Source organism: Tachysurus vachellii, chromosome 15, assembly GCF_030014155.1.
Source record: "Tachysurus vachellii isolate PV-2020 chromosome 15, HZAU_Pvac_v1, whole genome shotgun sequence".
Lineage (NCBI taxonomy): Eukaryota > Metazoa > Chordata > Actinopteri > Siluriformes > Bagridae > Tachysurus > Tachysurus vachellii.
The window spans coordinates 10,042,198-10,064,645 of record NC_083474.1 but is presented as its reverse complement, the minus strand read 5'-3'; the positions used below and the strand labels follow the sequence as shown (position 1 = coordinate 10,064,645).

Genomic DNA, 22,448 nt, shown 5'->3' with positions numbered 1-22,448 from the left:
AAAACGATATGAAGGCAAAGATATGAATTTATTGTAGACCTCCAGTATGCACTATGTAAGGCTGAAATTCGAAAAAGCCATCTGGAAAATTGGATGCAGTCCAGACTGAATCCCCTCATGTCCCTTGCTGACAGACATAGCTGACAATGAACAGCTGATCACTATCCCTGTCCCCAAAAGTTAAGCTGTGTCCTGCAGTCCAGGGATTGAATTCTACAGTTACACACAAGGACCAGGAGTTTGACTGTTATATAAACATATAAACAGTGCACCAGCTTGCTTCATAATTTCTGTTTGGTCAATGCACTTCAAAATTCTTCAACATTCAACTACAGCATACAATAGTGGAGAATGAAACTAATAGTGCTAAAGAATGCATTAAAATCAGGTTTCATTGATGGAATAATAAAAATGATGTGTGGCAAATTACTACACATACACACTTGCATGTATTTTCTAATTTTCTTATACCTGCTGAAAGTATGTAATGTCCTATTAAGTTCACTGTGTTTCCAATGAATAAAACGTAATATTGTAAACAGAAAAGTTATAACCTGTATATAAGAAAAATAATGATATGATGAATAATTCATCTTCTAGCTCATCGACTTCTCAATCACTGCTACTGAATTAAGGATGTGTTAGTGTCATTGATTAAAAAGAGCAACCCAAAATGGTATTCACTCATACCACATAATGTTTGTTGTTTTCTTTCAGCTGCTTCCGGATCATCTGAGAGATTTGGCACAGTTTTGAAGCCAGATAACTGATGCAATCCTCCCATTTATATCATGGGATAGGGTTGGTTGGGTTGGTTCTTTGTCCTCAATTTGAATTGAACTTGACCACCATGGATCCATCATACCACATGGTTTTAAATTCTGCGTAATTCACTGAATTAGGCTGTGTGCCAAATATGCTAAAATCTATGATAATCTTAACTGGATGAGAGAGAATTCTATGTGATGCTTATGTTTGTGTTATGAGGCTTTTTGGAAACTTGACCATGACTGTTACTGATTGGCTGCTAGCTGCTTAAATCAATACTATGGGCTAGAATGAAATCATCCCCAGCATTGTTTCAACATTGTTTTTGTTTTGTTTTGGTATATTTTTCTTAGTTATTGTTGTAGTTATAGATTAATAAACTGAACAAGGCTTTATATTAATGTGTTTTATCTTTCAATGATAAATAATAGCTGCAAAAGCTTTTATACTTGCTGACCTGGCTCAATGATATGTTAAAACCTTATGTGATTTAACTACATTTATCATCGGGGAGACTCATTAAGGGTATTTCCCATTTAATTTTAGTAGCATGTACCTCAGCAAAAGGAAAGGAAAAGCTCGAATATTACTTATGGATAATGCATAAACATACTGAAAAGCACTTCTATATCAAAAAGCAAAGGAAAGAAATATATCCGTTTTCACAACGCGCTGTGTTTACATTCGTCACGTTCACGAGGAAACGTCATCATTAAGCGACACATCAGCTGATGGGGTTCCCTAAACGACTGGATGTAGTTGGCTTTAGTATATGTATATATACATATTGGTAACGTTAATGTAAATATCATATACAAGATATAATTTATACGTATTTTAAGGGTTCAATGTCATTTTAATTGACTAATTCACTTCTTTTTCGGTTTGAGTATACGGAGTACATCTCCCTCGGCTAACTGCTAACAGCTAACAGCTAACTATAGATATCTATGACTTTTAACTGCTAACAGCTAACTGTTAACAGCTAGCATTCACTGTAGTGGTAAGTATTCTGTTCTTCAGAAACATCAAACAGTTTTTTTCCGGCTCGTTCAGTCTATGATGTGTCAGTTTGATGTTGATTCATTCACACACAGACTCTCTATATATAACCATGAACGTCACGGCGAATTCATTTACACTTGGGGATAAATTTCATGAGAAGGTAGAAGAGTTATTGGAGAAAAAACGCAGTATTTCCCTGGATCTCCTTCGGGAATTAGAAGCTCTTAAAAAGCAAACCATCATCTCATTCAAGACTGCCAGGAAACTGCAGAAACTTCTTCAGGAAAATGGTAGGAAAAGCTAGGAGTCATCTACTGTTTTTTTTTTTTTTTTTTTGTAAATTTTTTTGTTGTTTACTATTATCTTCTTATGCAGTATGTGATCTGCTTATGTATACAAAAATATCTAAGTATTATAAAAAAGTATAACACGGCATCCTTTTCCATCAGTGTTCTTCAGACCATTTAGCCAAGGACATCTAAAATAGTTTGGTTGAATAATCTATTTATACACATAAACACGTATCTGGATTTATACAGCTCATCTTATTTCTCTGCAGGATATCCAGTGTACCTTCACGAGCTGCTTGAAGACAGCATGCTTTATCTTCCAAAGGTGGAACCGCCTCCAAGAGTAAGTGAATGAATTGCTTTAATTTTCTGAATTGATGGCTGAATTCCTTTGAAATCTAATTAAACGATGTACCGTGAGCAGAACCCTCAGTTAGTGGCACGTCTGGAGAAAATCAAAGCAAAACTTGCAAATGAAGAATATAGGAGAATCACACGGAATGTGAATCCTCACGTAAGTGCTGATTTTCCTTCTTCACTTTTCTGTGTTGTCATTTACATAAATTCCTTATGCTCTTTTAAGTCTACAATCATATCTTTTTGCATTGACAGGAAAGTAATAATGTTGGAACCCTAGCAGACTTTGGAAGAGAAGGTCAGCAGAATCTTTTTTGGTCAGGAAATTTGTAAGACTAAAAAAAAAAAACCTCGCCAGAGTTGGTATATAAGACATTAACATTACTAATTTTGTACATTTTGAGTTGTACATCTTTATGTGAGCGTGGGTTAGGATTCTAATTATAAGCATGCAACCATGAAATAGCAGTGAACACAAAGACACCAACCTTGAACTGGAATCTGATATGTTGTCCTTCGAACACAAAACTGTTATCTAGTGCACAATATGTTGTGTATTTTTCATTAATATAAACATAATATCAAAAGGGTTTTGATTGTATAGGTGTAGCATTCTACCTATAATTCATTAAACGCTGTGACAGATTTTCACAAAGTTCAGAACATTTTGTTGTTTGAAATCGAACTCTTGTTCATGACCAAACTCATGTTATCATTTGTGTTTTGTTTCACAGTTCGGTCTGTCAAAGCGGTCGTGGTTACTGTGTTCAATTTCTTGGTAACGGTGGTTGCAGCCTTTGCTTGTGCCTATATTGGTAGTCAGTACATCTTCACAGAAACAACAGCGGTAAGAGGCATGCAGTCAGGAATGCTGGCTCAGAATATATACTGTTTATATTAATCAAATCGTTAGTTAAATATACAGAATCTGTACTGATAAACTACTGTTTTTGTTTTCTTTTTCAGAGGGTTATATCTGCAGTTATTGCAGCATCTGTAGTTGGTCTAGCAGAGCTTTATGTACTAGTTCGCACTATGGAGGGTGACTTGGGAGAGCCGTAACCGCAGCCATCACTGGAAAAACAATGTTGTCTAAAAAAAGCTTAGTAGATTGTATTTAATTCTACATGTGTAAAGGAATGGAGGGAGCTCTAATAATCATATGACTTCAGAGAACAAGTGTGCAGCTGGAAACCTTTGTGTTTCACCTAAGAGTTCTAATATTGATGTAATGGATGGGAATTTAGTTGTATATATGATAATGATGATGATGATGACAGATCTATATCAGGAGTGTCCCATCTTGTGTAGGTGCATGTTTTTTTTCCCAATCAAGCAGCAGCCACACCTGATTCCACCTGTTTAATCAGTTGATGTGAAATTTCATTAGACTCATCTGTGGCTCGTGGTTGATGGGAATAAACCCTGCATGCACACTGACTCTGGATAAATCTATACCCAGCAAATCTTATTAATCTGACTCTCAGGATTACTATCAGGAGTTCAGTTTATTTCCAATAGATGGTACATCACACATCATACAGTTGTACACCAGTGCCAGTGGACTGCTATATTATTCTGTAAAGCTGAATAAAGGCTACTCTAGTAAGCAGTACTCGCCTATTATTTTGCATTACAAGACAGAAGTCTTAGGTACAGCATTCATTTGGTCCTGTTTAACCAGATATATAATAACAAATCAGGTTCATCTTTACGTAGGTGGTTTTATACCAAACTGTAAATCCTACCTGATACACTGAGCACTTGTTTTCATGTATACCAAGATATGTTTAAATGTTGTATGATGTCTAAGTAAACTTAAATCTCTTAAAAAGCCTTTTTGTACTTTTCATTACATTAAATCTTTCACGGTGACAGAACCTCTCCTATTTCCGTCTGTTTATTTCTGTCTCACATACATCAGAAGTTCAATTTTCATTGCAGTTTTGCATACAGTAAACATCACATGAAAACAAATTCAATCTGAGCATTCTTTAATATAAATCAAACTCCACGAAGTTTAAATGTGGACTTGTTTGCACCTGAAAATAAAAGCATACTGCAGAAAGAAACGTGCTGAAAAGATGAAAAGTGTAACATATACTAAGTCATATCCACTGCTACGAATCCAGCTTTATTCTCACCAAAACCTACAGCATGTAACAGGTGGCAGTTGTGTTGGAAGCAAAAACACACTTGGATGTTCTTGGTGTAAAGACTTTGGCAAGAATTGTGAAGTTTTCCGACATGTATACTAGACAAAAATACGGAAAACCTACATTTGAAACCATGCTTTTATTAAAGATAAATAAAACGCAAATAAAAAAGTGGTCTAAATTCTTAGAATATATTGTATGCTTTTCTGTACATGTCTATCTCTGAGTTGTGAAAAAGTTTGTCTTTGCAGTCTGGCATTGTCAAGTTTAATTCCTTCAAATTCTTTGCCTTGTGTATGAATACATTGACGCATTAAACCGGCATCCACGTTCATTGTACTGAAATATCACTAGCAGATACACAAAAAAGGAAATAAATAGGCTTTCTGGGCCTTTCCTGATAAAAGCATAACCACAAAACATGAGGCATTTTAAAGGAGAGCATGTCACACAGGCATCCCTCCTCATCCTCTCATTTTTCATCTTTTACTGATGCTGAGTCACATCCAGTCCAACAGGGGGCAGTGTAGCACTTCTGGCAGTTAGGTTCAGGACACAAAGTCTCAAACATGATAAAAGATGGTTCACTCAAACTTGCGCAGGTGGTTATAGAGAGACTGGACGTAGGTGAAGACACACATGGGGTCAGGTTTTCTGCCCATCACCATCATGTCCTCCACTTCAATGAGTCGGTCACAACCAGCCTTCTTCCTGCAAGAGAAAGTTTCATCCAGAAAGAGTTGATGCGTAATGGAGGGATGGTTCACATTTTATGTGGAGTTATTTACAAGTACAAGCATTAGAAGTACAATTAATACACTTACACTACAGTATTAGTGACATTAGTACATGGTACATGGTATCATCTCTGTGCTTTTGAGTGTGTGAGTGTGACTGAAAAGCATTGAAGAAAAACATTTGTTCTCTTACTCAACTGGATTTTCAGTAAATGCATTCAGTTTTTACAAATCTAGTCTTACAAATCTCAAACCTCATGATTGCAATGGCTAATTTAGTCAATCAGTAACATTGTTCACATTTGAAACGCAATAAACTGTAAATCATCAAATCAGAAACTAAAAAACCAATTGAAGGCTTCGACTCAAACCCATAGCAATTTGCACTGAAGCCATAAGAATCATCTCTGCTCAAGCACTGCTTTGATATATTTCATTCAGAAACCACTGATCTAAATCTGATCTAAATCGTGTTGTCGATTCTGTTCATACTAGTGGAAAAGCAAACCCTAGGGCTTTGTAACTAACTGAATTTGAATAGTTTTAATTTTAAAGTGAATACAGTAGTTTATTAATAGTAGTAGTAACAACAATAACAATAATATTTTCTTGATTAGAAATACATTACATAATTCATAACAGTGAGAGATCTTGGCAAGAAAAACAAAGATATAATGTAATATTATATCTTACAATATAATACAATACTGGCTTGCTTACTTGGTACCTAAGAAAGACTTTCACATACGACCCATACTGAATATCAATATATTTTTTTCTGTATTTTTTCTATGGCTGTAAATAACTGATATAAACATGTACACCAACACGGAGGGAGTTATAGGGTTCATTAATGTCTGGCTCCAGTAATGGAAAAATTGAAGCTGTGGGCAAGAAAAGGCCTGGGGTTAGTTGCCTTGGCTTTGCGGTTTATAGAGTGGGATACGTTACAGACATGCACTTCTTAGATGCATCGGAAAGTCAGTAACAGTATCTCTATTGCCAAACTGAGGAATGACGTGATGCAGCTCAACTAGAAGATCAGTTCATTTTAAAGAATTCTACTAAGGTCAAAGTTCTAATCAGTCAATCTTCACTTCATTTCGCTTTTTAACACAGTGTAAAGACATGTATATCTAGTAACTGATAACAGAGGGTTCTGTGGAGCTTTCATTATATGTATACACCCATTGCTGAGTGTGAAGATAGACGAGGTACACTAATACATTGCAGATGACTGTGGAAATGATGGCACCAGGAAAAAATTTGCACATCAAAGCTAAAGAGTGTGAACGATGCAAGAACTTACTCTGCAGTGCTGAAAGCCAGCTCGAAGTTGTGTTTGCGTTCTGTAGGGGAGAGGGTGTTGTAATCGAACTCAGTGGGGAAGAACGAGTGCACTAAGGCACAGAAAGCCATGCCATCACTCCAGCTAGAGGAAAAGTTCTGGATGTCGATGTTCTAAATGAGGATGAAAGAAAGAATTGATTATAAAATAATAAAAGGGGTGCAAAAGTAATGGAACCCAGCAAATTGCGGATGTGGTAGACTAGTGGTTAGCTAGTTAGCCATTCGGAAGGTCGCGAGTTTGAATCCCAGGTCCATCAAGCTGCCTCTCCTGGACCTCTGAGCAAGGCCTTTAACCCTCAATTGCTCAGTTGTATAAAATGAGATGAAAATGTAAGTAGCTCTGGATAAGGGCATGTGCCAAATTATGTAAATTGTTCCTATTTATGTTTCCAGTATTGAGAAGATGCCCTTCATCCAGAGTGACTTACAGAAGTGGCTAATACTCACAGGTCAAATAGTCATGGATAAAATGGCTGTTTTAAAGCATGAAAATATGGGAAACATTTTAAGTGTAAACTGAATATCTTGGAATTATGATGCTACTATGATGCTGCTGTATATAGGAAGTAACCAAACAGACTATCATGTTGCAGCAGCACAATGCATATAATCCTGCAGCTACCGATCAGAAACTTCTGTTAAAATTTACACCAAACATCGAAATGAGGGAAAATGTCATCACAGTGAATTTGACAGAGACATGGTTGAATATAACAGGCATGATGGTTTGTGTATTTCGGAAACTGCTGATGTCTGAGGAATTTCACACAAAAGTGTCAGTATAGATTTGTATAGTTTGCTGTGAAAAACAAAAATCATCCAGAGAACAGCAAATCCTATTAGCAGTCAAATATTTGATCTTTGATTTAAATCATAGAATTGTCATATATATTCCATGCATTGTCATGACTTTTTTGTCCCGTACTATATACTATAATTAAATCACAATTTCAACCACAAGAACAACTCAAAACAACATCAGCAGCAACTCAACATCAAAGTTTTCTAAAATTATTGTTGTTTTTCCTACTATATTATATTGGAAACGACAAAAGTCAGTTACACTGACTATTCTTTACAACTTACTAGATTAATCACTCATCTTCTACCGCTTATCCGAACTACCTCGGGTCACGGGGAGCCTGTGCCTATCTCACGCGTCATTGGGCATCAAGGCAGGATACACCCTGGACGGAGTGCCAACCCATCGCAGGGCACACACACACTCTCATTCACACACTCACACACTATGGACAATTTTCCAGAGATGCCAATCAACCTACCATGCATGTCTTTGGACCGGGGGAGGAAACCGGAGTACCCGGAGGAAACCCCCGAGGCACGGGGAGAAAATGCAAACTCCACACACACAAGGCGGAAGCGGGAATCGAACCCCCAACCCTGGAGGTGTGAGGCGAACGTGCTAACCACTAAGCCACCGTGCCCCCAGAATTAGAATATTATAACTAAATTCATTTTATTTAAAATTTTCATTTCAAGTAGTACACCTTTTCCTGCAGAAATGCAGTTAACTCTTTTTCTCATGTCAATAAATGTATTACCGTTCATTTTTCTAGATTCTTTTTTTCCTCCAGGTTTTTTCCAAGCATTTGTTGTTCCTTCAGTTTTTTCCAAGCCTCTAGTTTATGAAGCATACGTAGTATGAATAATTTGTTGTGTGGAAATGTTGATTTGCAGGGTTTACATGGTGGCTATAATCCAAAGCACATTTGAACAACATCTGAGATTTAGGTCAAGTGTTTGTTGATGTTATCTGCCAAACATTATTTCTGCCCATGATGGTCTCAGGATGAAGTCACCAAAAATGAACAGCCGGTTTTGTAACTGTTATGAATGTGGTAATATATTACATCTACCCCTCCAGCGTTAAATCTGTCTTTCAAACCCTGCTCTTTCATTTATATGGCCTCAACCCCATTTGGTAAATTCAACCTCATTGGTCAATGTAAAACATCCATCATAGTTGTCATGAATCCAAAGTTCAAGTGTTCTGGATTTTATATATTGTCCTGTTTTTGTGCTAAATGCGTCTGGACCATGACGGCATTTTTAACTGTGGCCATATGGAAAGACGAGCTCAGCTGTGAAGAAGAACAGCAGTGCATACTCCCCATATGACGTACAGAAAAACTAATTTTCTTTTCTTTTTTTTTTTAGCTCACAGTAATTCTTTACAGCAACTGCTCCAGAAATCTGTGAGGTAGGAGTCACTATCAAGAACAAAGGATTTCAGTTTCAGATGATGAAGGAAATGTAGCCAGCAAGTAATGGTACAGTATTTTATTATTTAACAGATGTTCTTATTCGAAACTTACATAAGTGCTTCATGGTCTCCTTAAAAAAAGAGAAAGAAAAACACTAGCATCTCCCAAAAAAAATAAAAAAAATAAATAAATAAATAAAACAAGATTATTGTCTGAAGATACCATTAAGCTGCCCTATTAGTGAGGATTTAGTATAACAGGTTTCTCTCTCTCTCTCTCTGTCTCTCTCTCACTCTCTCTTTCTCACTGACTCTCTCTCTCTCTCTCTCTCTCTCTCTCTCTCTCTCTATGGATTTAATGTGTTTGTTAAGTGCTCTGTGTAGTGTGTCTTAAGTCTTCAGTTCTCTAAATCCCTACTTAAGATTTGCCATACATTGCACATTTCTTTGAATATTGTTTGCATCTTTGCTGAAGGGTCTAATCACCATGTATGATTTGTCTGTCTGACAGACAAAGCAAAGCTCAGAGTTGGCAAACACAAGCACTTGAATGAAGAAACGGGCAAAAGTCCAAAAACCAGAATAGCAATCACAGAAAAACAAGGCTTGGTTAGATCAGATGCACAGGACAAACTGAGCGTTATTTTGCAAAACAAATTTGAGTGAAAATATCTTTTAAAGTGTGTGTGTGTGTGTTGCATGGTTGGTGACGGTTAGCAGTGTTGGATTCTGGGATGTTTGTAGGCTGTGGTGTGTCCTGTGAAGTGTTTTATGTTACTTTGTGACTTACTAAAACTTTACTAATTCTTTTTCCCCCACCTTAAGTAAGTACTGAAGGTAGTTATACTAAAGCCAGAGCCTATTCTGGGAATAATGGGTATGGGGTGGAAATATACACCTTGGTTTAGTTAATAGTTAATATTAACTAGCTAGTTTGTTTTGCACTGCAGTCTGTTTACTGGCTTGTGATTTAGTTTTCAGAAGTGTCCTTACACTTCTGTGTCTTTTGTGTTTGATTCAACTGACAAAAAAGTTATGCATAGCGGCTGCTTTAAAGAAGTTTCATATTCATATACTCAATCTTTTTTGCTTCTTCTATTAAAAGTAATATGTATGAAATGTCTTACCTGATACCCAATAGTTTTGGAGCGACACCACTCTAAAAGAATCTGTTTGATGCTGCTTGCACTGGACACACCAAAGCTCTGAGAGCGCTTCAGCTTGGGCTTAGAGTCCACAGGCTTGGGTTGACTGAAATAAATAAGAAGCAAAGATGAAGAATGTAAAAGTTTAGAAGACGGAAATGTAAGCATGAGACAAAGAGATTGAGGAAATCCTTTTACCTGTTCTCAGAATCCAGTCGCTCAAAAATTGACCTGCGTGCCTGGGCTCCGATGCTGCGGGGGAGAGTTTGAGACCTCACGAGCTCACGCTTGCGCTCCATGCCCCTACCAAAGGACAGCTCTCCTGCAATATCTGCATTCCTGATACACACAATATCCCTATTATATGACTCGCTTATTCAGACGGTCTTTACAGCATGTCTCTGAATTTGAGCCATTAAACTATTGTACATGTGTTCTTTTGCCAAGGCGAATAAAACATGAATGTATTCTTTGATTTAACCAACCTTTCTGTGAGGTGCTGGTTGAGAGGAGAGTAACCTGAATAAACCACCGATTTAGAGGGCACAGAAGAAGACATTTTCTCTGCAAATTACAGAATATATATATACATACATTTAGGTCAGGCAAGAAATCAAGTCCGTGTTTTTTTCCCTTTGTACTATCAATGAGTCTATCAATGAACCCACTGATCAGAAATTTCTTTCCATTTGATGTCTAAACATAGCTACAAATAAAAAAGAACAAATTCTGACATTTCATACATTCTTATATATGTATATAATAAACTAAGAATCAATATCAAAAACAAGAACTCAACAGTATTAACTTTACCGTTGATACTTGAATAACCCATTGTCCTTACTGGACCCGGAGTCCATGTTTTTACAGAAGACACTAGACAAACAATTGAGACACACAAGAGTTAGACAGAAGAGGAGAATAAAGACAAAAAGTGTCAGGTCATGATGACTGGTAATCATGTGTACCTGCATGAACTGGAGATTCAGGTTGTGGCTCGCTATTACTGGAACCTGGGTTGCTATTGGGCTGTGTATCTGTTACAGATGGCAGTGTCTGCATTGGGCTGCTTGGTGATTCAGGGCTCTTCAAGCCAGAAGAGTCAGCTATCTTGGTAGTGGCAGTGATTGGCAAATGCGGCATTGCCATAGATAGAGGTGAAGAGTTTTGTTGTGACACAACAGTGGTTGGAGAAATCTCTCTTGTAGGCACAGTCGAGTTTTCTGATAAAAAACAGACGCAGCTGAACTATAAACATTTATGATTAATGATAACTATTATATCTGAGTGAGAAGCAGTGGACCATTACCTGCTGTGGATGTGTGTCCATTTGCCAATTTAAAGGGGGCTGGAGATGGATCCACCTCAATGGGTTCTTCCCGCTCAATACTCTGGAGGACATAAGCACACCATTCATTCATTCGTTCATTCATTCATTCCTTCATTTTCAGAAGCTGCTGTATGCTGCTCAAGAATGAGTTGTATCCAGAGCCTATTGTGGAAACATCAAGCTTGAGGTGGGAATACACACTGGATAGGTGTCAGTCTATCTCAGGACACCGATTTAGCATACCAAATTACTGGCATGTTTTTTGGAGATGAGGAAAAGTCAGAGAACCTGGAGGGAGCCCAGATGGACAAATGGAAAACAGGAGACTGAGAGTAACCTGAGCCCAGGATCAAACCAGGGAGCCTGGGAGTAGATTACTAACTATCTCCTAAAACACTGGACCACCAACAAATAATTTAAAGTAAACTCCTACTATTTAAACTCCCAGGCTACAATGGCTAAGAGATAAAATTATGCTTGAACAATATAACAACGCAAATAAGATGTATGAATCATTAATAAAGCACCATAGAATTTCTCTGTCCCTGTTTTGTTTGCCAGGTTATTTTTGTGCTAGGACATTTGGATAGGTAAATACTGAGTCCTTTGGGTTATCTTCTGTTGCGCTGTTATTAACAAACCTAAACAGCTGACCATGTCTGTGATGAGTGCCTGTTTGGCAGCACTGTGTTGAGAATACCAGCCTGGTACTGATATACATTGTTTCTGAAGAAAGCCGTCAGGTCATGGAGACCAACAAAATATATACTACCGCGATGACATGAGCCACATTCTTTGAATAGTTTTTTTTTTTTGTATAATTATAGAAACCCATTATTGTAAATTGTTTTGTGGTAATGTATAATAGTTAAAAGAACTCTGCAATATAAATTACACACATCTTTTCACAGCTGTATGTAAACCGAGTTGTTAGAAGAAAAACCCCAAAAGATTAACATGAAATCTGATGTAATTATCCAATAAAGCCTAATCAGTGAGATCAAACAGTCTCACATTCCTCTGAGGTTCCAGATCCTCCACAAGAACAAGATCCCATCTCCTGGAGCACTCAACGGATGGCTGAACGATTTAATCTAATCACTCTTTTCTGACAGACAGATTTATGCATTTCCTATCAGAAGCTACTTTCTCTGTCTGCTTCTATCACCTCCAGTCTCCTTTAACCTGAACTCAAAAACTAAACAAAGCTCCGAAATCAGATGCAAAGCACAAGTAAAAACTTCAGTTAGCTTGGCTCAGTTATCATGCACTGAAAAAAAAAATCCTCACTTTCCCAGAGTCACTGAAACCTGGTACAGCCTTTTTTTCAGACTCTTTCTTCTTCATCCGGATCCTACGCTAGCAAATGCCTAACTGTCAAGAAAACCCACTTTCATTTTCTCTTGAAACTTGTTGCTTCTTGATGTCAGTTTCCACACAGGCACTGGCACACACAAACCTACACATGCAATCATGCACTCAGAATATAAAAAATATGCTGTATATTGACACATGCACACACTTGCAGTAACTGAAAAGTAAATTCCTAAGTGTGATCTGCAGAGCGTAATTGAGTCTCAGGAGTAAAACAGAAGTGACATAAGCGTAGAGGAATGCTGAAGGGTTCGTATATTGGAGGGTGAGGGGCTTGAACAGCTGTGAGGTAAAGGGGAGATAGAATTCTCCATTGAACCATGGAAACCATGCAGCTCCATTTCTTTGGCAGAACACACGGCCAGGTCCACTCCAATGAGCTGTGCGTTATGTGGCATTATCCTCAGAGGCAGTGCTGCTGACAGGTCAGGCTCTCAGGCTAGCAAAGATAGAATACCTGCAGTTGTAAGCCCATCATACAGTCCATGCACTTAACCCATAAAAAGTACAAGATAACTTCAAGCATCTTAAGCCTTTCTGATGTCTTTAGCTTCTGCACTGAACAGAAAATAACTTACTCACTCACACACTCACACACACACATACACACACACACACACACACACACACACTCACACACACACACACTGACTTACAAGTCACGCAAGATTTTTCCAGATATAATAGGTCTCATTTGTTTAGTAGAATACATCATAATGTTAGTAGGGAGCAGTACTTGAAGCACAATACATGACCCTGCAAACCAGCCTGCATTTTAGGCCTTCCTTGTTTTCAAGCCAGATCTAGATCTAGCCTAAGAGCTAACCGTGAACAAATGTATATTTCCTTTTCAAAAGTTATGCTTTTCAATCCTGAGAGCTCCCAGAAGTTGATGATGATGAGGATGACCTTATAGGCACAACTTGTGAAAGTGAAAGAAAGAGGATGGCACTAGCTGTTGTATTTGTTACACTGCTTTGTGACTCTGCATGAGCAGCAGTACAAAAAAGATTTGGTGGATTTACGTGCAGTAGAGGATGTGTTAGCCTTCACCCTTCTCAGTTTGTAGATGTTGTTTTATATAGAAGGCTATAAGGCTTCTGGTCATTGGAGCCAAAGATGAAATTCTTTGTTCAGTATAAGATGCCAGCATTGAAGAGCAAATCACCACTTGATCCCACAGCTTATTGTCACATTCCATGCAATGTCTCATTCATGGCATAGCAGGAAAACATACCAAATAAAAAGGCTGCGAAAATAATTGTATAATGAAAAGTCAAAATAGGGATGCTGATAATGTTAAGTTTTGAATTTGAAAACACTTGAATATGAGTTGAGAATGTGTGGTGTGTGCTCGGCCTATTTTATTCAAGCATAGAATTCTCATTACACTTCGGGGTGTGAAGGCTGTTCCTCATCACGTTTTATATTTTTTTAATTAAACATTGCTGTGCAAAATGGTCCATTTTCCATTTTTCATGGAAAGACGAAGGCAGCATTGGTTCCCGTTCACAACCTGGTCAAATTTTGGAATGAGAGCCAACATGTGAGACAATGGACTCCACTCAGAGAAAGGCTTTCATGTGAGTTTAAATGTCAAACTTGTCCCATGTGAACATGCTGTACTAAAATGAGAATTCCCCCATGCTGGCTGTCTTCCTAAAAAATGTTGGGGTGCGAACAGGAGTATTATGTATGCATGATCACAGGCTCATGTTGGATGTGCTCTTGCAGCAGACCTGGTGGTTAACATAATAAGAACCTCATAAAATAGGGCACTGTACACTGTAGCTGAGCAGGCATGTAACTACCTGAGCTATTGTGCCAATGCTCCAAAGTCTGCACGAGGAAAGTTGAATGCTTTGATAAGGAATTATGGGGGGGAGGTTGGGAAGTTAGATATATATAATGAATATTTTAGCTCTTGACATTTGAACAGTGTGGGTGAATGGAATGCTGAGTACAATGAGAGCATGTTGTGAGGAAACATTGAAGACTCTGAGGATTCTATGTAGTGACTTATTCAACAGAGAGACACTAACACAGGAATGCCCACTAACTCTGATTTTGGATGTATAATTGTTATTTTTCATCATCTACAGCGCTGGACTTGCTCTTGTAGCATAATACCCGATCTCAAAATAAACGGATTCTGAAGGTATAAATTCTTCAGTGGGAGGTGAATAATACGTAGCATGCACAGAACAACAATGAAATTTTCACCTTGACAATAATTTGACATTTACTACTAATGGAAAGTCAGTAGGCTGCAAACCTCATGAAGCAGCATGCAAAAACAGGCAGTGAGAGCACTGTCTTATCATATGTTTCTACAAGCTCTGTAATTTCCTTCTGGGACTTGCATCATAATAAGAAAAGAAACTCTAACACCTGTTTTTCCAAGGGCACAAAACCTGCAATTTCCACTTCAGCGTAAGCCCCCAACTTGATAAAGGCATAATCTAAAATAATGGCTTCCCACTGAGGTGAACACACACAAAACAGAAATATTCTCAGTCAATTCAGTGCCATATGAAAAACTGTGCAAATAACAATGTTTTTGTGCTAACGTGCATTAGCTTTGCAAATAGCCATGGTAATGAGTACACGAGCCTCGTTCATATGCACTATTGTGGGAATACAATGCTAATTATTTGGGAAATGATCAAATGTTCACAGAAGACAGAAGACCCATGAAATCTTTACATATGTGAAATTACTACAAGAGTACAGTATGTTAAATATTTTGAGCTTGTATGTGATCAGACATCAAATCTTTTTTTGATTTAACGTAACTTAAAACTGAAAGAATAAGGGAAGGAAACATCTTAAATCAACTAAGAGGAGGAATAAGAAATTGCATCTGATGATTAAGCTGAATGGCAAGGTTAAAGCTGTGATACTTTCTGAGTGAATCACCAGCAAGCACCAAGAACGTGGGATAAGAATAGGAAAACACAAGTAAATAAAAAAAAAGCCTTCATATCTGGAACTTGAATTCCACTAAATATGATGCCAACTACATCAGCGTGTGTAACTGTTTTCATATGAATGACAAGTATGCGTGCATTCCAGGTGATTGACACAATTTACAAAAAAGTTCTGTAGATATTTTCCAGGTTTTGAGCATGAAAATCTTTTCTTTGTAGGTCCACATGTGGGGAAGTAAGACAAGAACCAAGCCAATGGTCAGGCAAAGCACTCAGGTCGAGGAATGGTGGGAGAGAGGGAGGGTGGGGGGGAGGTTTCAGGCCATCTTTCCATGACGACATAGCAGTTGGCACCCTGGATCTAAGAGCCTTAGGCTGATTTAGGGTTTCAGTTCACCAGCTGCAGAAGATCTCGACCCATTGGCAGACTCTACTGAGAACAAGAGACATACTGGGAAAAGATGCTTTGTTGAGGAAGAGCTGAAGCACGACTGTTACAGAAGGTCTTGTGTTGATAAAAGTAATAAAAGTACATAAAAGTACATAGTACAGAAATAAAAGTTTTGTATCAGGTTAATTGCAAATGTAGCCAGACTGCTGTTGTGAGCTCTACATTCACACACCTTTATGGCAGGAACAATAGGTCTAGAGGCCCGTGAGGTCACTTTATATACTAGGAATTTTTAACCAGTAACCACGGAGATGAGAATACATATTGCCTGGAAATAATCAGGAGAGCCAGGGGGTAGCATGGGAGTGGTCGAATTCTTCAGCCCCCTCACCTACCTCCCACACACACACATACACACACACTGCTCTTCACTTCTCTATATTATTAGTTACCCTTCAGTTTTTGTTCTATTACCTCTACTCTAGAAGGAACCTGTGCTCAACATAGAGATCCAAGCAGCACAAGAGGAGATTATATACTCAGTTCCATTGTGAGAGTTATGGCACTGGGCCAGGAGCCTCTCTACCCTGGCTTAAAATGTCATGCATATCACACACACAGCGAAAGAAAGAGAGAGAGAGAGAGAGAGAGAGAGAGAGAGAGAGAGAGAGAGTGCATCAAGTAGCACATTCAAATGGCTATAAAAATATATCTAACCAGGTGTCTTGTTTAAATATATGACTTCAAGTCACTAAATGCATATCAGCTTTTGTTAATAGAGTCATGACATCTAGAGACATCTTTGCCAGAGTAATTTCAGAGCCAGTATTAACATGGAGAAAAATCAACTAAATTAGGCCATATATAGTTCTAAGTGTATGAGATGAATAGATATTACTCTGAGGTTTATTCAACTGAAATAGTCGGGATTAAAAAAAGCCTTGGACGTATTTAACGTATCAGCATAAAATCAGATGGCGCGCTGAGGTAAATGAGGTAATAATATACACCAATCTGCCAAACCTCATCACACACACATGTGCTAACCATGTGAGGCAAAACCTCAGAGCCAAGAGTGCCGTGGAAGCAGTTAGAAAACATTCATCTTAGACTACACCAAGGTCCATGATGACATCAGCTTGTACTGTATATGGTTCAGTGCTGATTGTAGCATGCAAGAGGAAAGGTGATAAGACTGGGCTTATGGACATGGATTGGTCCAGATGAAGGCTAATGAGCCAGTAATTTGTTGTACAACTCCCTCCTAAATGACACACTTTCCTCCGAGTTTCTCCTGGCTGTTCACTGTAGGACATATGCCATCACTTCTGCCTTCATTAAATTTAACTTACATCACTGGTCAAGAATTTCAGATTTGCTTTTTAGTCCGACAGAGGTTGGGTAAAATCCCAGTGTGGTATAAAAGTATGAGTGTGTTCTTAACAATGCTAAAATATTTTGATATCAGGTGTGTCTGTGTTCTCTCACCGAGACACACACCGTCCTCTGGTGCAGTTTCCACAGATAACTTATCTCTCTCCACACCTCTCCCACTCACTCATACTGTATGCACATACACACATGCTCACACACAGTGCTCTTTCTCAAAAAAACCTCCCATCAGAAGGCACTGTGTGATAAATTTCAGTGGCAGTGATATGCATTGGGACTGAGTAATCTCAGATAAAACAGTGACCCAAGAGCAATTTGTTGATCATTACCAGGAAAAGACAGATCTGAACACTTCTACGGTAGGTCCAGTCCAGTACAGTTACTAATCTGAATCCAGAGCCATCTGTAGTGTGATTGATCTATATATTTATAATTCTTTATTTATTACACAATATGTTGTACGACCTTGTGTGTTGTACTCAATGTAGGTACTGTAAGTACGTACCTGTAAGTAAGGTGCACCTGTAAACGCACGTAATTCCAATAAACCTGTTTCTTCTCCTTCTTTTCTTTTCTCTATGCCCACCTTTTCAATGCACAATGGTCCTCATAAAAGATTTCCATTGTATACAAAGGTGAATGTTAACAGGCATCGTGTTAAAGTACAACTGAAATACTACTACTACATAAGTGATGCAGCACCGTGACCATAGATTTTGCTGGGGCAAGATGACTACTGACACCTCATACGTTTACGATTTAGTGCATTTTTAGTGCACTCCATCGTATGCAGTTGAGATTTGACAACAGATTCATCCGGCATCCATCTAGCAGCTTGTTTTGAGTAATTTTAGACATACTTACATTCAACTGTGGTTGATACAGAAGGTGTGTCAGAATTTCCAGCTCAGCTATTCAAAAACAGACAAAATACCTGAAACTAGACAATAAAGTAGAAGGAGGAGACACGTTCTTCTTTCATCTCAGGCTTTTACATGGGAAATAAAGTCACTGTGGTTTACACACATTTCTGCTATGAAAATATTATCCATTCCATAAACACCCTTTCCGTCTCCCAGTGTTTGCAATGTATCTTATAATGGTCCTGTACATAGATTTTATTCAGATTGTCTGTTATAAAACAAGATCTTGGGAGCCACAGGAGTTTTTAGCCCAATATTGCAACCCTGTCTTCGTGGCGTGAGCATGGATCAGCATTATTCCTGCCCCAACTGGCCTCTATTAGCAGTGTAATAATAATTCTGTGAAGCTAAATGGGGCAGTGAGAATGCTGTCATGATGTCAAGGGCACATGATTGCACAGCTTTTAGAAGCGTGAGAAAATCAATGCAACATCATCGTATGTCTGTCAAATAACATTTAAAAAAATTTCTGATCACAAAATAGAGATCAGTAGAATTTTAACAGAATTTAAAATATATAGAATTTGAATATGAATGAGGATCTTATGAAAATTAACATTTGTTATATGACTGATATATCTGCCTCACCTGCCCCAATGGACAAGCAGCTGGGAACTAATCACAGGTACAAACAGAAAGTAGTGAGTCAAGTCGAGTGACAAGGAAATGTCAGGAAATATGTACGACAGAATAGGTAGAAGGAAACGTCTAAGCCAATCATTTGGATTTGTCACCTTACTGTATCAACCCTTGTTTGCAGAAAATTGTGAAAATCCCAATTCCAGTGTTTTTTGGACTGTTGCTTTTGCTTTGCCGTTTGTTGCTGTTGCTGAAATTGTGGCTCTGTGACAAACTGTGAAAATCTGTCACTTTGCTCGATAGTCTGAATGTAGCATAAATATCCCTGACACATGATGATAAGTGAAAGGGAAAAAAAGCCAAGTGGCACAGTGACATCTAGAATTGTGCAAAGCCCAATGGAAAAACAGGTGCAGAGTAGAAAAGTTCTGTCCTGGGTGTTCATCTAATCCGCGCTCTCCCAATGTACTTCAAATGAGGCAGAATGTTGATACAATGGCCCATTGAAACCACAGAAATGCAGCAGTAATTGGCAACAGCGGCACAGGCAGCACAGAGCAAAAGTAGGGGGTTGAAGAAGATATTATTTGTAGAACACTGAGGGCATTCCTCTAGAATATATTCCTGCTTTAGCTTGTTATTAAGAGACAGGAAGCCAGAAGACCCCTGGCCTCACCAAAGAGATGGGGTTAATGCAGCCTGGGCTGTAAAGAGGTCACAAAGGCCATGTAGTGAGACAAAGTAAGCATGTGTTTGGAAGATGACCTAAGCAATGAAGATTTTATGAATACATTGGCAACAGACCAGGATTGAGCACAGGATAAAAAGAGACATAATCATCATACTTGGATGGAACAGATAGCCAGGTCTATAGATATGGAGAGAGACAGGAGCGTGAGAGATAAAGTGTGATATTTGCTAGGTATGATGTCTGCAGATGTTCATAGCAGAGCTGCATAAATGACTGCTATGGGACAGGCTAGCACACATCCACACAGAGTCTGTTTCTCACCCTTTATCCAATACAGCATCATAGCCTGGAGCAGAGGGAGTTCTCCTCACACCTGCTGAAACACTCTGTGTGCAGTCCAAGGCCAGAATCATATCTCTCTCATTATGGAGCTTGCAGGTGTGCATGTGGCATAAAGTAAAAAGACATATGCTTACTCTCCGTCATAGCTAAAAGCGACAACACAACTGGTTTAAACCAGAAAAGGTTTAGCTGTTCCATTAACAGGAAGTTCATTTCAAAACCAATACTCTGATTTGCATCTCTGATTACACAACAGACTTATTATGAAGTCATAGTCTGTATGGAGTGAGGCTAACATGCTGAGCTTGAGAGATAGATGAGTGATGAATGTGTCTGTCTGAGAGGGTCTGTGAGTCAAGTATTGCTTTGAGTTATAGACCAGCTGCATGCTGAGCTCAGGAGGGATCGGGGTCACTTAATAGAATAAAAAAGTGCTTTTGTTTGTCTGCAATTGCTGCATTGAGGTAACAAGATGACCTCTAAACCACAGCCTTAAGTAATCTTCCCAGAGGGGAGTCCACTTAAAGAAACTCAAAGAAAACACCAACATAATTAAAGCTAATCCAATTACGGGGAAATGCCATCAGCTCTGGTTTGAATACAATCCAGCTTACTTTACTTTTCAAATATTTTCCTGGTTTCAGTCAGACTGTGACTGTTAATAGCAGAAGATTAAATTTTAATGAAATATTGAAAGTTAGCAGCTCTTGCCCAGGGCCAATTTATAGTAAATCTGTAAGACACATATTGAGACAACACTAAATAATTCCAAATGTTGCCAGTGGTCAACTTCTTGTACTTTACCTTTGGGACCTCTGCTTAATTCTTATATTTTGTAGATTAAACGTTTGAAACCATCTTAGTTGTTTTACAAGAGGCATGGTGTGAAATTATATCTTGCCCAGTCACGCACAAACTTTTCAAACAGTTCTTTAGTATCTGCATGTCTAAATATTTCCAAGCTTCTCTTGTACTCATAAAATCTGACATCATTGCACTTCTTGGCTTAAGAAACACATACTGGCTTTAACCCACTTCTCTTCTAACCCATAAACCCCACCCTCTTGTAACTCATGCTCTTTGCTTGCTGAAGTTTGTGTACTCACGTTATTCTTGCTGCTGACAGAGAAGGTAGCTCTGCTGGAAAAGCGTGTGGCAATGGGGCTGGAGGCAGAGCCACTGGGGGTCGTTGCATTGCTGGGTGAAAGTGGTGACTGGGATACTGTTGTGATACTTTGGGGACGGGTTGGCATCGATCCCGACCCCAGAAGAGCACTCCTGTCGCACACCGTGCCCGTCAGCATCTCCACCTGGCGAGTAAGGGCCTCCAGCTGGCTACGGAGCTGCCGGTTCTCCTGCTGCAACTGGGCCACGGCTCGGCCGAGCGGGCCACTCATGTGCAGCGCTTCTTCCAGGCGCCTCTCCACACCCAGCTTGAATGCACTGACATCCACGTGGATCTCACGCACAGCATCATGCAGTGTGGTCTCATAACGTGCCAAGGCTGCACATACAGTCTCACCTTCTGGAGGACCCTCACCTACCAGTGCCAATGCTGGGCCAGTGTCCATCTTGCCCAGTCCAATGCTCTGCTAGTGCTGCTGTCTTCACTTACTCTCTCAGATGTCTGGGGTTCTCAGTTGGTTGCACTTCAATGAGATATTCTTATTTTAGTAGACAACTTCTAAAAATCCCAGGCAGCTCCACAAACAGCCACCAGCACCCTCCTGTTAAGTCAATACCAACGTATTAATTTCCCATTCAATCAACAAAAACAACTTTCTTGTAAAACTATATAACACTTGCATATTACCATTTAGCATTAGTGTGTAATAGCGTTAAAAACGGTTTTAGAACATGGTGAATATTGTGTGATTATTGTCTGTGTATATATCTACAGACCTGTGTTGCAGTTGAGTCTTCTTAGTCTATGAGTTCTGCTTTCCCAGTTGGGTGTGAGTGAGTGCTCTGCCTGCTGTGCTGTTTTAAAGTACAACTCTCACAGTCAGGTTAATCTCCCCCTCCTCAGCCTGGGGGAGGGAACAGAGACAGAGAGAGAGAGAGAGAGAGAGAGAGAGAGAGAGGGAGGGAGGGAGAGAGAGAAGAAGGGAGGAGATATGAAGTTGCACTCTATCCCAGCCCTCTGCTAGCTGTTGGAAATAGTCCCCTTTTGTTATTGTTGTCTGCCTCCTCTCACTCTCTCTCTCTCTCCTGTCCCTCTTCTCCTCTGTCCAGTGTACTCTGTTCTTCCACAATGAACTCTCTCTTTTTCTTTTACATCAGAACAGAATTTTCTGTTTCTGTTACTTTTACCTACCCAGAATGATGAATGGCTTAGGACCACGCCAATGAGTGAATTAATTGGATTTTAGACAATTTATCTTAAATTGATTTCAATCACCATGATTGTTCAAGAAAGAGTTTTATACTGTATAATGTCCACTAATATTTCAAAAGAAAACAG

At 38.9% G+C, this 22,448-nt stretch overlaps 2 protein-coding genes across 2 annotated transcripts; one reads left to right on the top strand and one right to left on the bottom strand.

The window, feature by feature from the left end:
• The first annotated feature begins 1,488 nt into the window (after positions 1-1,488).
• Positions 1,489-4,300, top strand: tmem199 (transmembrane protein 199). The gene is made up of 7 exons (XM_060887656.1): positions 1,489-1,771; positions 1,866-2,063; positions 2,333-2,406; positions 2,488-2,577; positions 2,676-2,718; positions 3,155-3,267; positions 3,387-4,300. Exons 2-7 carry the CDS (start codon positions 1,883-1,885, stop codon positions 3,480-3,482), a joined length of 597 nt encoding a protein of 198 aa, XP_060743639.1. The 5' UTR covers positions 1,489-1,771; positions 1,866-1,882; the 3' UTR covers positions 3,483-4,300.
• A 97-nt stretch (positions 4,301-4,397) lies between these two features.
• smtnl (smoothelin, like) lies at positions 4,398-22,014 on the bottom strand. The gene is made up of 10 exons (XM_060887655.1): positions 21,887-22,014; positions 21,091-21,711; positions 11,342-11,423; positions 11,001-11,255; positions 10,846-10,908; positions 10,518-10,596; positions 10,231-10,371; positions 10,015-10,138; positions 6,623-6,774; positions 4,398-5,287 (listed from the first exon to the last, which is right to left on the bottom strand). The coding sequence occupies exons 2-10, from the start codon at positions 21,553-21,555 to the stop codon at positions 5,161-5,163; spliced, it is 1,488 nt and encodes a 495-aa protein (XP_060743638.1). The 5' UTR covers positions 21,556-21,711; positions 21,887-22,014; the 3' UTR covers positions 4,398-5,160.
• Between the last annotated feature and the right edge of the window lie 434 nt (positions 22,015-22,448).

Bases quoted from the DNA above. Each gene is read 5' to 3' on its own strand.
- tmem199 (XM_060887656.1), top strand. From the start codon at position 1,883: ATGAACGTCACGGCGAATTCATTTACACTTGGGGATAAATTTCATGAG. The intron at 2,578-2,675 runs GTAAGTGCTGAT...TTGCATTGACAG, and splicing joins CACGGAATGTGAATCCTCAC to GAAAGTAATAATGTTGGAAC. The intron at 3,268-3,386 runs GTAAGAGGCATG...TTTCTTTTTCAG, and splicing joins TCTTCACAGAAACAACAGCG to AGGGTTATATCTGCAGTTAT.
- smtnl (XM_060887655.1), bottom strand. From the start codon at position 21,555: ATGGACACTGGCCCAGCATTGGCACTGGTAGGTGAGGGTCCTCCAGAA. The intron at 11,256-11,341 runs GTAATGGTCCAC...GTTTTTTATCAG, and splicing joins TGGACACACATCCACAGCAG to AAAACTCGACTGTGCCTACA. The intron at 10,372-10,517 runs GTTGGTTAAATC...TGTGTGTATCAG, and splicing joins AACCAGCACCTCACAGAAAG to GAATGCAGATATTGCAGGAG.